Raw genomic sequence first — 14825 nt, forward strand, 5'->3', positions numbered from 1 at the left:
GGGGTCACTCATGGAGCACACTGTAGATGGCGCGGCGAATTTACCCAGCGTTCCCCGCATGGAGGTGCCTGCTCGCCGGTGGGTGCAACAGCGGTATGGCTTTGTCATCTGCTGACGGTTGTTTTGGGCCTTTTTCGGCGCAGCTTCACTTCCATTGCGCGCTTCCTTCGCACAGCTTGATTAACTTGTTTAACAGCACCCCCTGGGTAACCCGGACCCAATGGAACTAAGTGGTTGTACGGCAATGATATGTTACGGATTGGGTTGCAGGGCGGGAAAGCAATGTAGAGACCACATAGACATCTGGCTGCTAGAGAAACGCTACCTTTTTGTGCACTGCTTGCCACGAATGGGACTCCGTTTTATAAATTGGTGAATACCAATTCAGTTGTGTTTTAAGAGGTATTGCAAAAGGTGAAAGAAGCAACTGGTTCTGATAAATAGGAATTATAAAAGTTCCCTCAGCTTGCAATTCTCAAACTAAATAAACTAGTTTTAATCACCACAAATGGGAATCTCCAAACTAGCATGCCAAATTGTTTCGGTTTCTGCACTTGTGTCGCACGGTAGTGTAGCCCCAATCTAGCACATCAGGATGGCTAGGTTCCGCTGCCTCGCCCTTTGAAAGACGCTCCTCCGTTTTCTTTCGGCTGATACACGGCCGGGCTACAGTGGCGGCCTAGCCCGGCCGTGGCTGACGCTGCTGTGTTATGAACGCCGCCCCAATCCAAGGCAACTACTGGCAGAACCTCTGGTTTCACTGTTTGTAGAGCCAACTGTGTGAATTCAAGTGATGTCGCATAGGTGTCGTTTAAAGCTTTGTTCCAGTCACCTTCACGGCATGGATTGGAGCCAATTTTTTGTTCACGGTGACACGTCTTCCTTTTGTGCAGCAGTGGATTTCAACATCGTATCTTTGAAAGTTTCAAGGATACTGTTGTTGGCATGTACTGAGTGAGCTTATTTCGAGGGCAACAAGTAAAATACAAAGCCTCATCACTGATTTCCATTCTTCTATCTTATAACGTTTATTTAGCTTTTAGCGTTTTTAACATTCACAGTACCATCCTTTTATGTGAGGTTGCTGTCATCTAAGGCAGTGGTTCTCAAATGTGAGCGTGCCAGCGACCCCCTTTTGGGTTTGCGTAAGTAAGGGAAAAACCCCACGATTTAAAAGGTTTATTGAGTTCAAAGAAATTGCTACAGTTGAGGGTCCCAAAGCCAGAAGGCTGAAACTGGTCTTTGAGTAGTTGATTGCTGAGGTAGAGTATGTATATGCAGTGGAAATGGAATTTTTAATTCCAAATAAATCGTGAAAAAAATGCAAGTTCCACAACTAGCAATTCAATATGATTTCGCAAGGCTATCAAGTGGAACTACTGCATAGCATTATTGCCTTTTAGCAGGAACATAGTACTGTGTCCTTTTTAATTTTTCACCAAAGTACAAAATTTGAGCAAGTGCACAGGTTGGGCAAAAGAACAAAAACATTGAGGTTGATCAGTGTCATAATGTCAAACAATGTGCCTTGCAGCTGAAGTCGCCCATATACCTACCTATTCAGTGCCCGCCTTTCGTGTCTAACTTGTATGCTGAGGTGTGTCATATTATGAAACAGTTTGCTCTTGCAAGCTTAAACTTACCCAAACATCTGCATACTGCCTTTTGTGTGTTTGGCTTTTTTTGCAGAGCACACATGTTGTGCAAAAAGCCAACTTTAAGAGTTGTGTAAAGCAGAGAAATGGAATGTACAAGTCACGCAGCAAACCTACTTTTTTTAATTGCCAGCAACGTTTCGCAAAAAGAAGCTTGGTGGAACCAGTGGCAATGGGAACCATTTTGAGTGCCCACTTCAAACACCAAAGTTTAATAAGCTGTAAAATTAGTTCCAAGCGATGCATCAAAAAACTGCTTCGATTATTGCATTCACCAGGGTTCATAGCATTGGAAAATATGAAGATTACAGTTTTATGACCAACACTGTTTTGTCAATTGTTTGACCAAAAATGGCTAATTATCTTGGGAACTAATTGAACATCTGAAAATATAATGGCATATGTGAAATTAGTAGAGAAAAAGCGGCAATACTGACCAGTTTCACAAAGTTTACTTGAAAATTAAAAGAAGCTGTTTTAGGACCAGTGTCCCACCTTAAAATCACTGTTTTCCCATGTCTTGCTACTGTCCACTACACCTGTAGACTCAATAGTTCAGCACTCATTTACACTTTTCTCGTCAAAGGAACAGTTTGATCTCAGTACAGTGTAGACCGCTTATAACGTATGTCGCGGGAGCCGCAAAAATCCGCACTATAAGCGGTACCGCACTATAACCAAAACGTGCACGAATTCAACCATATCACCACCTACCTCTCAAGTCATCCTAAATTTTTTATCACCCAAACGCACAGCGCCTGAAAACGAAGGAAGGGTCTTCATTTCGTATTATTTTTAACATCAGCCGCTGCTGCCGGGTCTCACACATTACAAAAGCGCGGTCTTACAAACGGCGAGTGCGGCTTTAACTTCCGTTGTATTTGTGTTTTGAAAGACCATGGCTGCGTATTTTGCGTCGCAGGACATGATAAGAAAGGCCAGCGGGATTTTTTTTTTACCCCACCTTGCGTTCACGATGCCGACGGCGGCTGCTTATCAGCGCAACGTACTGGTGGTGGAAATCTTCGCGCGGCTCGCTTGATCGGGAAAAGCGGTGGCTTATCTGCACAACGTTCTAAAGCGTGAACCGCATGGAGCGATTTCTCGCGAAAACGTGCAGCGCACGCTGCAGGCGCGGCGACGCCGGCGCGGATACAACTTACGTAATGTGTGCGGCGCGATAAGAGGCGGCAACATGGCGTCGGCACTGGCCGTGAAGCGGTGCAGGCAGCTCCAGCGACCACTTCTAACCGCTCGCTGAAATGCCGCACGAGGCGCAAGCGAAGATGCTCATGCAAGAAAAGAGCTGATAATGTGACCGCAAAGTGGAATATAAACTGCCATCCACGCTGCTTGTGAAAGCGCCCATCAAAAAATACCGCGGCGGTAAGCCTAAACTAAAGTCCCTTCGTCTGATCGAGGGACTTAAGCCTAAACACCTCTGGCGCGGCTAGCCGGCTCGGAGCGCTTTGAATCTCCCGCCACTAGGTGCGTTTCCATTGGTGCAAGTCGTCAGGCTCCTCCCACTGCCACGCGAAGAAGCTACCGCGAGCGCGGAATCGTAGACGCGAGCATGAAAAAAACGCACGCGCAACGCCGATGTGCACAATTCGTGTGCGAAAACGGCCCATGCGGTTCACGATTAATAGAAACAACGCGCGGACGGGGAACCGGTCGCTATCTTCCGAGGTGCATCAAGCAAGGTCAGCTGTGGTTATCACGTACGCGCGAACTAAAGGGTGCCTATTTTTTGCTTCTGTGTCGAAGTTAGAGGAGAGCATGGGGTGCGCGCTGCGTCAGATGGCCGATTTCATCATTTATTTTTTTTCTCTTGCTACCCTAAAACGATGCCCCAGCTGCGCCGGTGGATGAGCAGACCCGCCGAAAAACCGCACTATAAACGGTATTGTGCTTCGGCCGACCGCATCTTAAGCGGTATGCTTATGCATTGAGTTCTATGGGAGGCAAACCGGTGGTCACAAAAACCCGCGTTATATCCGGTCCCGCACTATAAGCGGTTACGTTATAAATGGTCTACACTGTAGTTCAGTGCTATCACACATAAGTATAGGTTATTAAACTTCATCAGCAAGACCTTATCGGTTTGGCGATAGCTTTTGTAGTTTGGTTATATCATTAAAAGCTATCTTCTTGAAAGTCAACATAAGCTGTTCTTGTTTTATGCATTTGCTTTCAGTGTTTAGCATTGCGATTATACGAGTAGGTCACCTTAATTTGTTGCCAGAATAAAGGAAAGCTGTGTTAGTGTGTGCAGCAATGTAACAAAAAAAGTAGCGATGTTATGACTGCAGATGTCTTTGCGCTTTGTGGATGCTATTTCAAGTTGATGTGTTAAAAGCTCACGCGTTTACATCTACTCTATATATTTATATGGCAACTGTGCGAAAAAATGAGTGCTACAGTGTGCTTAGTTCCGCTTTTTTTAGGATTAGATACCTGTGCAGGGTATGCAAGTACACGTACATCAATATTATATGGTTAATACATTGAGAGTGCAATAAAAGGCGATATCCATCGGTTTCCAGTATATTTTGGTCTACCTGCTTTTTGACACAAATAAAGGTAGGCACCATGAAGGCAACACACATCCTTATTTCATATTAAATAACTTGCTTTTGTAACTCACTAAACTCTATTCTCACCCAAAATATCGTTATTTTCACCCATAAAATTATTAATACTGACAACGTTTCAGACTTTCTGAATTAATGTCAGCAGTGGCGTCACTGGGAAAATACTTTTTTGTGAGTACTTTATTGTACCTATATATGTAAATAAGTTGGCCCTAAAAGGTCCAGACAGCTGCTTCGTTTTGTGGTCAAGTTTTGTTTAGCAAAGCACCTTGCACTACTGAGCTTGCATTGCAGAGTTTAGCACTACTAAGGCAAACTATGAAATATGAAATAAAATGTGCTAATTAAGACACTGGAAGAGGTGAGGGCCGGCACGCTTTTTTGGCTGCAATAAATTTTTTGTTATCTTAGACAAGAGTTGATTTGCTAATGTAACCTCAAAAGAAGACAGTTTGACTACTAATGAAGGTCTCGGATTATTATCGAGTTGCAATATTATTATAAATGAGGGTGTCTCAGACAAAATTATGTACATTAACAGCATAGGGGACCAGTATGGGATTTCAAAGACCTCCAAGTTTAGCAAAATTTCAAGGTAACTGCGAGTGACATAACAGGGTTATACAGCATAGTGATACCATCAATTTTATCTAGTGTGGCCACATCCTTCGATTGATTAGAAAATTTTTGTTCGTTTCGGACTCTTGTGTGAAAGGGCAGCAGCGGCAGGGAGACGATTGCGGTCAAATACGACTCTTACACAGACATACTACATGCCATTGACCCCTTCTACTCCAACATTGCCGCTGAGCTAGAACTTTGCCTATCTGTACAGCATCGCATGGGCTTGCCCTAATGTACAAGCAACCCCAAAGTCCCCAATTGTAAATCTGAGCTGTGGGGGGCCATAGGCCAGCTCAAGCCTACAAGACCAGTGACTGACAGCTCGTACTGTAGGCCCAAAACATACCAAAGGCTACAGAGATCCCTAGACTGAGGGCAGCTCTCTGCTGAGACTGCAAACATTTACGAATGATTAAATAAGGATTGTTTTCATTGTTTTCTCCTTATCTATCTCGCTTCGATAAAAACAGTCTTTTATCGTGACATTTGCATTGTATTTTTTTGTTTCATCAATTTTGTTCATGATGTAATAACATCTCCTTTATTGAACATTCCAATGAAAAGGTAAAACAAAAATGCTTATTTTGTATTCGTTCTGTTGTTTAGAAAAAGGGGGAAAAAATTCAGCACACAAATGTTAGTGCACAGTTTTGAAGTGACCTAGGAAAACTGGGAATTGTGACGTGGTAAGCAAGCAATTGTGTGTTATGTTGTTCCGACTGAACTATTAGGTTCCCTTGAATATAAATTTGTGCGTGCGGTGCGTCACTTTCTTGCAAGCGGGTGAGGAACCCACCACGCAAAGTAAACATTGTGCTTCTTACTTAGCATGGACTTCATTATAATCGTAAGTGTATTGTTTGGTATACAGTGCTTTCAGTTTTAGTCCCAGTAGAATAATGGTTGAAGTTGCATTTCACTTTTGTAAAAAAATTCAGTCATATAAACCACATACCACATGCTGCACCCAGAGTCAGCGGCGAGACCCAACACACGTCACTTGCAGAAAAATTGTGGTGACCACAAAGCAGATCTTGGTGTAGATGCCTCAAAAAGTATTTTGGGATGCAAATATCACGATAGATCTGTTGGGTAGCTAAAGCAAATACTGAGGTACATTTAATGTTGACGTAAGATGTATGTGATATTTCAGAGACACTTCTGGTAACACAAGAAGAGTACTATTTCGGATTTCGGAACACAGTTTGAAAAACAGACACACAAAAAAACATTTTTATTTGAGACACTTCATGTTGTAAAAATTCGTTTAAACAGAGTTGTGCATACCAAACCATACACACGACACGAAACTGAATCACTGATACAGTGAACCATCAACACAAAACACACAACTGCATTTCACAAACAAGGAAGCAATATTATTGCACTTGAACAAAAACACATTTTCAAAAGTATCAAAGACTGTGCACGTCAGTGTACTGCTTCCTTGACATCTGCTCTTCTGACAATTTATTTTGCAGCACTAATTTACTCCAACAATGTCCTTGACGTAAAGAAACTCCACACATCTTGTGTTACTTAGTGACTAGTATTGAAGTAAATGTACTTTTAAGTACACTTTGGAATATTTAGCTCCTACCCTTGGGCTGAACGCCCACTTTTTTTCCCATCAACGTGACACCAATCTACTTCGATGGCCCGGTCAGACGATGGGGCAAGCGAAATCCTTGGGCTCAGCACATTGCTCACACAAAATGTCATCACGCAGGCTGGCCAGAGACACAGGAAATCGGTTTCCAGATACTAAGGCACCAGATTGGAGGATCCACCGCAGCATTGACCAGAATGAAACACTAAGTTGGGAGGACGGGAGAGATGCCTGGCAACAAAACATCGCTTAAACATTACTCGGTGCTAAAACAGGGACCAAGAAGAAACATGTACACACAACACAGGGCCGAACATCCAACAAGATCTTTTATTGAAAAAAGACGCTGCTTATATACACAAAACTAAAATACTAAGACTATTGTGACGTCAAAGTGCATCACGTTTCTAAAAAGGCTACTGCTTTATGTGATACAGATATGGATGGAGACAGGGAGGGGATAAATACGCAAAAACTAAAATACTAACAACATTTTGATGTCAAAGTGCACCGCGTTTCTAAAAAGGCTACTCCTTTATCTGACAGTGATATGGACGGAGTACTAACACAGTTATCCCCTGCCTGTGTCCGTCCATATCGCTGCCAGATAAAGGAGTAGCCTTTTTAGAAACGTGATGCACTTTGACATCAAAATGTTCTTAGCATTTTAGGTTTTGTGCATATGCGCATCTTTTTTCAATAAAATCTAGTTGGAAGTTACGACACTGAGTTGTGTGTACGTGTTTCTTCTTCATCCCTGTTTTAGCGCCGAGTAATTTTTAAGCGTATAATGTACCAACTTGTCCACATCAAGCTTTTGTTAAAACATCGCTGTTTGTGCATCATCGTTCATTTTTGGGACTGACAAGCACACTTGGGAGAGCCTTATTTTATCCGACTTGATTTGACCCTTAAATGGAGCCGTTTCCCAAGCCACCAGACTCGGCAATCCACAATAAGTGGCTACGAAGCACTTTGTATGTACATAAAACTCACTGATTCCTGTAAGCCATGCAGTTCAAGGAAACCCAATTCAGCCCAAGAATGCTCACACATAACATTCATTACGGCTTAGTCTTCAGGCATGTGCATCCTGTCTGCATTGCCTTACTGTCGTGTGACAAGACAAACCCAGCACACAACCTAGGAAGTCTTCTCGGTGCCTGCTTAATCTAACCCTGTTGACCACAAAAAAGAAAGCCACGCGCTGTCAAAAGGAAAGCGCTTAATAAAGCAGAAGGTATGGCTCCTACTTAAAAAAAATAAAAAAATAAAGACAAAGTGGGTCTTTTGTTTCATGACAAATAAATGCGATAAAATGCCTCTATACTTGCTCGAGTATCGTGATACATTGAAAACACCACAAAATTATTTCATGACTGAGATGCGAATACATTTATGAAATGTATCTTAATACATAAATACAAATGTTGCAAAGTATCTCGAAGATACTATTACAACGGCCATACTGCCCAGCCCTTCCGCAGATGCGTTCAACGTGGATATATTTTTTATTTACCTTGCAGCTTGAACAGAGGCTACATTCCTTAGACATGATTTTGCAGGTTGTAAGGAGAGACACGGCAATTCCTCTAAAACAGCTTTCACTATGTGACGGCACTTCACTTCGCACGATTTCAATTTTAGAGCACTTCAGAGAAACTGTCCCTTCAACTGAAACTCAGGTACACAAATTTTAGTTACTTAGGTACTTTAAGCCTTAAAGATTAAGTAACCCACCCCGGTGGCTGTGTTGTTGTGCTGCTAAGCCCAAGGACGCGGGCTTCAATTTCACAGTCATTGGCGACTGCTTTTCAGATGAAGGCAAGAAGCGAAAAGGTGTGTCAAGATTTAAGCACTTGTTAAAGATCCCCAGGCGGTCAAATTTAATCTGCAGCCCTCCAGTACAGTTCAACTGATATCCCAGGCACTGATCCGGCGCATTAAACCCAAGAATCTGATCTTAGGCCTCAAGTGGAGTATTCCTTGCATTCAAGTCTTGTCCAGTCATGTAAAAAAAAATGTAAACGTCATCGCTATGGTGCTTCTTTACGTGAACTCGTGGGATGCAAGTACCGGTGCCGACAGGTTAGTGATCCCAGCAATTATGGTCACTATTTGGTCAAGTCGGCTGGCCAGCTTCCAGGGAACCCTCGTTGTCAAAATTTTGAAAGCTTTCATTCGCTGTATTACGCGGCCAAAGTGCACACTTGCCGACGCAATCTCTTGAGTTCGGACAGCGTCACATCCGGAAAGTTGCCGGCTTTTCTCAAAAGGTGGCCGCACCAACCCGACAAGGCGCTCTGCGCAGCAGTCGTCAATGAGGAATCCACGATCAGCCATCACAGCATCTGACACCGGATCTAGCAGTTCAAGAAGCCCACTCTGTTCGAACATGGCTATGTCGGATGACCGACCACCGTAACCTTGACTGACTTGTGCAATTACCCCTTCGGGTGTCACACTGACCATGTATTTGCAGGTGAATTCTTTCTTATACGTGGAGTAACAGCGCAATGCACAGGTTAGGCGGTTAGGTTGTGACACCGGTATCTCGATGCAGCCGACCACCACGTTTGGGAAGTGACGAAAGTGTTGTGGCGTGTTCTCAAGAACCTCCTCCTTCAAGGGCAGTGAAATCACTGACGACAGAATAGCTGAAAGGACTAGTGTTGTCTGTTCTATGGTTTCTGAGCAGCTCGTCAGTGAACAACAGAACAGGTCCTTCAAAAATGTGTTGCATACATTGTGCTTTAACTTTATCAATGTTAGCACAACCCGGTCCTCGGCAGTAATACGGCTGTGTGCGCGCACCAGCTGTACTTTTTTGTAGGCAGTAACCAAACGTTTCAGGAACTCCATTGAAGGTAATCCGGTAAAGGAATTCACATTTGAATCGTCCAGGGTGTCGACAAATCTGTGCACAAGTGCTCCTGATTTTGCTTGAACAGCCTTATCAACTTTTGCGTGGGCTTCTGACAACAGTTCTGCAAGGGCCCTCGCAGCATCTTCTTCTTCAGGGGTGAAACTGGGGCCCTCATGCACTTCCTGCGAAAAAGAAAAAAAAAACACGAAAAAGTTAAAGCCAACCCACTCAATGTGAAAGCTGTCGGAACTGAAGACCAGTGATTCGCCATAATGGGCTGTAGCGCCGTTATCCGCTCACTGCTACCACCCAATGCAATTCAAATTTCCCGCCTCCGCAGTACTCGCGCGCCCCCTGCCTGAAACTGCGCCAGCGGGAGCTGTGTTCTTTTTGTGCTCGCTTTTCCTCCCGCATGTGCCGGCGTTGCAATGCCACTTTTTTTTTTTCGCTTATGTAAAAACCAACCCAACGAGCGTTCCTTAACTACTAAGTGAACGCGGACGCTGCCGGTTAATTACGTATATTTTGCCTATAATCTACCTGCAGTTTTCTTTGTGCTAAACAACAAGGAGACGTATTGCAAGTGCCAGCGGTTCATGAGTTTCGAACGCTTATGACTATATAAACCACTTGGCTTTCGAAGCCTCTGGGTTGATTGATTGATTGATTGTAGGGTTTAACGCGCTGATGCAGCGCAGGCGATGAGGCGCGCCGTAGTGGAGGGCTCCGGATTAATTTTGACCACCTGGGGATCTTTATCGTGCGCCGAAATCTCGTACACACGGGCGTTTTTGCTTTTCGCCTCCATCAGAAAAGTGACCGCCGCTGCCGGGAATCGAACCCGCGACCTCGTGCTCAGCAGCGCAACGCCTTAGCCACTGAGCCACCGCGGCGGGTGAAGCCTCTGGGTTACACCGCGACGACAGAACACCGTGTGGCTGTACTTGGGTCCAGCGAGCAAGCTGCGACAACAAGGCGAGCCCCTGAAGTGCTCTGCACTTAAAAAAAGTTGTAGCGCCACCTAATGAATAATGTGCAAGTCTGAAATTACGCAGCATCCTCACCGCTCGCGACATTTGCCTCTGGCTTGATTTTTTTTTTCTTCAGGATTTTTCTGCGCAGCATACAAAAGGGAATGTACAAAGAAAATGAAAGGGAAGAAAAAAAAGAGGGGGTTATGCAGATCATGGACAGAAAGGATCGAAAGCATGTAGAGTGTTCTAGTCGGAGGGCAGGTCAATAGGAATGCAGTGCAGTTAGGAATAGGAATGCAGTGGACAACAACGCCGTATGGAGGGACAAGGCGAGTGAATGAGATGCAGTCGTATCTAATACAAGTTTGTTTTATTCGAAACATTTCGTGTTTTATATACTGCCAACAGCACTTGTCCGGCAGCAAACGATGCCGTGTTCACTGAGAAATGAATCAATTTCAGTTGAAACTTTCATTCTCCCGCCAAATCGTGTGTTTTCGTGACATGTGTGCTCTGATGTCATGAGGGCAGGTATTTAAACAAACTTCCAGTGCGTCATTAGGCTCTGCCCCCTTGCTTACCGTCAGTCCTCCCTGATGGCGCTACCATACTGAGCCGTGCACCGTTGACCGCCGTTACTTTCTTTTTGACCGTACTTGCACCTGGTTTGTTTTTGTTACGGTAGAAAATAATCATTTCGTGAAACACTGGGTATGCCCGACAAACATGCTCCCGTAAGACAACGTCGCTTATAACGACCGGCCAGTGTCGTGCAAGACAACTCCAAAGCAACGGACTGATGTTCAGCTAAAACAAGCATAGTGCACCCAGTACCAACAGCAGTGCGCATCGGCACTTCTATGTTTACGTGCACTTTCGTAACTTTCATTGTCTGCCCCACTATTTTTAATTCTGCAAAATGAATATGTATTACATTTAAGCGCAAATAGCTCGTTCGGCAAGCTTATAAGCCATGCCTAATTTGCGTTTGCTTTTGCCGGCCTCAGCCAGCCGCACAGCTGGGCATATGACATCACTGTTGTGGGAAATGAGCTAGTGGATCACATGGCCATTTTTTTTCCTCATAATTAAATAGCTTATTTGAGCGAAGTATGCGTTAAAAGTGGTGTCAGTATGATTCTCAAGAGGCAATCTTTCGAATGAACCAAACTTGTGTTTTGTCTGCATGGCTCCTTTAACCGCATGGTCACCTGAGATGTTGATTCCATCAATGTCTTTTAACTATAAGCTTTCGCTGCATGCTTCGAAATAACAGCTTTTAATCTGAAGCAGCAAGTTCAAGCTGCGAGCCCAGAGAATTAGTGCCAGTCATTCTAGTTACAGCACTACAAGTACAAGGAAGTAACTTCTGAGCATAATTCTATGTTCACACTTTCTCAGCTTATTTAAATGACGTTTACACTGAAAATTGGCATGAGTGTTACTCTAATAACCTCCCATGGAGCAAAATTGTAGGTTGCCTACACAGTCCGTGTAAATGTAAAACATGTTTAACAGTCAATCCATGCCCATAATGCCGACACGCGGCTAAGGAATTTCACAGCAAAAGTTGCAGCTTTAATGTATGCGAGCTGCACCTGTTTTTCTGATGGCTAATGGCTAAAGGCAAATACATTTGAACCCCTCTATAAGAGACACGTACAGGGGAGCAGTTTCTGTCTCTTATACGAGATGTCTCTTATAAGCAGGGAACCACGTTTTCACTAACTGACCAATCTGCAGTTCAATGCAGTTCAAGACAAAATGCAAGTTTGGTTCATTCAAAAGATTGCCTCGTTAGAATTATACTGACACCACTTTTAACGTAAACTTCGCTCAAATAAGTTACATAATTCGGAAAAAACGGAATGGCCGAGCGATCCACTTGCTCATTTCCCGCAACAGAACCTATGATGTCACACCAGCCAGCTCTGCGATTGGCAGAGGCCGGCAAAAGCAAACGCAAATTACGTAGGCAGAGCTTATAAGCTTGCCGAACAAGCTGTATGCGCTTAAATTTAGGGCACATTCTTTTTACATCAATAAGAATGGTGGGACAAACGTTGAAAGTTACGAAAGCACACGTAAACATAGAAGTGCTGATGCGCACTGCTGTCGGTACTGCGCGCACTATGCTTGGTTTTGATGCACAGTACTGCGGGGCTTTGGGGTTGTCTCAGACAACACTGGCCGATAGACACAAGCGACAATGTCTTAAGTGACCACATTTGTTGAGTGAGCACCATGTTTCATGGAACGATTTTCTCCACGACAAAAAAAAAAAAACAAGCCAGGTTTAAATATGGTCACAAACAAACCAAAGGTAGAAAACGGCTTGCCGCGATGTGGTGGCGGCATCTAGGTTGACTAACAGTAAGCAAGTCTCCGCTCCACACCAAGTTTAGCTGAGAGACCTGTTCTTATGATGTCATTGCAAATGTTATTCAAACACACGTTTTGGCGGGAGAATAAAAATTTTAGCTTAAATTTATTAACGTTGCAGTGAATAGAGCTTCGCTTACTTGCGGGGGGCACTATAGAACACGAAATCTTTCGAATAAAACGAACTTGTATTCCGTCTTCAGGGGCCCTTTAAACTTAAGACATTAAGCACTTCATGTTATTTTTCATGTATGTGTGGCATGGGTATTACAGCTGCCAGCTGATTCAGAAATATTTTCAGCTAATGCTTACGGAGGTCGACCGCTGCATTCTTCTTTGCTGCCCTTCTGCACTCAGCTGTTGAAGACGAGCAGCTTTCACGTCATGGGTCGAAGATTTTGGCAGGTTCTGGCTTGGAACTGCTGTCTTCTTTAGCACCTTCCTCTTCGCCACGAAACCTGAAAAATCAGTCCAGGCTATCATTAGTCAGGCCACTATTTAATCATGCTGCGACAAGAAAATTTAAGCCCAAACCATAGCACATATCGGCTCACTACTGAAAAAACAAGGTCTGTTTGAAACAAATTAGTTTACATGGAATTGCTCTGGACTTTTCGCAGAAAATGTTTGGCTTTTCCTGTCAGAATGATGAGAGCATGTAGTTTGCAGGTGCTGAATGAACTTATAAAGCGAACATCTTGACTGATTGTAGGGTTTAATGTGCCGATGTAATGAAGGCGATTAATTTTCACCACCTGGGGACCTTTATTGTGCGCCGAAATCTCGAACACACAGGCGTTTTTGCTTTTCGCCTCCATCAGAAAAGTGGCCGCCGCAGCCGGGAATAGAACCAGCGTCCTCGTGCTCAGCAGCACAATGCCTTAGTCACTGAGAGTAAAGCAAACATCTTATGCCATGGCGCAATGCCTAGGGCTTTGGGAAGCTGCGGGCAAAGTAAAGCTGCGTGCAACCGGGCTATATTTTTAATGGCTTGACACTCAGAGCACCCCTGAAATTACCAGTAAGTTGTTTTTTTTTCGCGAATTCATAATTCTCCACTTTGAGATCCAAGTTTATTTGGTTCGCACGTACGTGTTCACGAAGATCTCTGATTAAAACAAACGCAATGTTGCACTTGAGGATGTGAGTCTTTAAATATTTTTTTTTTCATTTATAAACTCTGTGAAGCAATTATCAGTCTTGCTGCTTTTGTCCACTGATTTCAAATACGTCATTATTTTTTAGTCATTCAATTTGTTTTCCAAGATAGAGATTAGCCATTTTTTTAGGAGAAATAAACCAAACGGTGGTAGTCATGAAACTGTGATCTTCATATTTGCTAGTACTTATGAACAGTGGTGAATGCATTATAGGAAGCGTTTACTCCTGCGCATTGACTGGAACTAAAACTGGTTCCTAAAAAAATAGCTAATTATCTCTAATTATCTTGGGAACTAATTGACTGGATTAAAAAAATGACGTGTTTGAAATCAGTGGAAAAAGCAGCAAGACTGATCTAACTGTTACACAGCTAGCATTTTTAGAAATAAAAAGAAATTGTTTCACCACCAACAACCTAAAAGGCGCACGGATCACTGCAGGTGTTTGTACTTACATACAGTATACTTTCGGGAAATGACTTAACAAGAAGCGCACCTGCGCTTAAACGTAAACATGGAAGGCGATACGGCGTGCGCCAATTGACATATTTAGCGCCGAAAGGGGTACGCCGCGGGTATGCCATGTTCCAATTCATTATAATAATAAAAAAAAGCTAGTGGCTGCTGACCTGAAAGGAAGTAGTCCTCTTTAGCGAAGTGCTTTGAGCAAACTTGCATAGTTGGCGTAACCTCTTTTCCAATCCGTAAGTTACGGATCCACAACGCCCTGCGCGGTGCGTCATCTGCTTCTCGCGGGAAGCGGTGAAAGGACAAACTTCTGTCCTTCCAGCGCGCCGACACGCAAAAGGGGACGCAGCAGAACTCCTTACACGTCCGTTTTTTCGTCTTTGGCTCTTCTTTCGGCGGCATCACCACTACTACGGAGATGCGACGGTAACACAGAGCTCTGAGCAACGGAGAAGCATGCAACCGGACCTGATTAGGACGATTCTCGCGACTG

The 14825-nt window shown here is 43.8% G+C and overlaps 1 protein-coding gene across 2 annotated transcripts; it reads right to left on the reverse strand.

The window, feature by feature from the left end:
* Positions 1-6092: 6092 nt before the first annotated feature.
* On the reverse strand, positions 6093-14823 carry LOC144138436 (uncharacterized). Of its 2 annotated transcripts, none has more exons than XM_077670712.1 (3): positions 14494-14823; positions 13017-13162; positions 6093-9530 (listed from the first exon to the last, which is right to left on the reverse strand). In XM_077670712.1, the coding sequence occupies exons 1-3, from the start codon at positions 14732-14734 to the stop codon at positions 8532-8534; spliced, it is 1386 nt and encodes a 461-aa protein (XP_077526838.1). In that variant the 5' UTR covers positions 14735-14823; the 3' UTR covers positions 6093-8531. The 2 variants fall into 2 exon arrangements, with proteins under 2 accessions (XP_077526838.1, XP_077526840.1); XM_077670714.1 differs by having other exon boundaries at positions 14695-14804.
* Positions 14824-14825: the final 2 nt, after the last annotated feature.

Source organism: Haemaphysalis longicornis, unplaced genomic scaffold (genome assembly GCF_048455015.1).
Source record: "Haemaphysalis longicornis isolate Haplotype H1 unplaced genomic scaffold, Haemaphysalis longicornis Haplotype H1 scaffold_5, whole genome shotgun sequence".
NCBI lineage: Eukaryota > Metazoa > Arthropoda > Arachnida > Ixodida > Ixodidae > Haemaphysalis > Haemaphysalis longicornis.

Bases quoted from the DNA above. Each gene is read 5' to 3' on its own strand.
- LOC144138436 (XM_077670712.1), bottom strand. From the start codon at position 14,734: ATGCCGCCGAAAGAAGAGCCAAAGACGAAAAAACGGACGTGTAAGGAG. The intron at 13,163-14,493 runs GTCAGCAGCCAC...CTGATTTTTCAG, and splicing joins AGAGGACTACTTCCTTTCAG to GTTTCGTGGCGAAGAGGAAG. The intron at 9,531-13,016 runs GTAAGCATTAGC...TCTTTTTCGCAG, and splicing joins GAATGCAGCGGTCGACCTCC to GAAGTGCATGAGGGCCCCAG.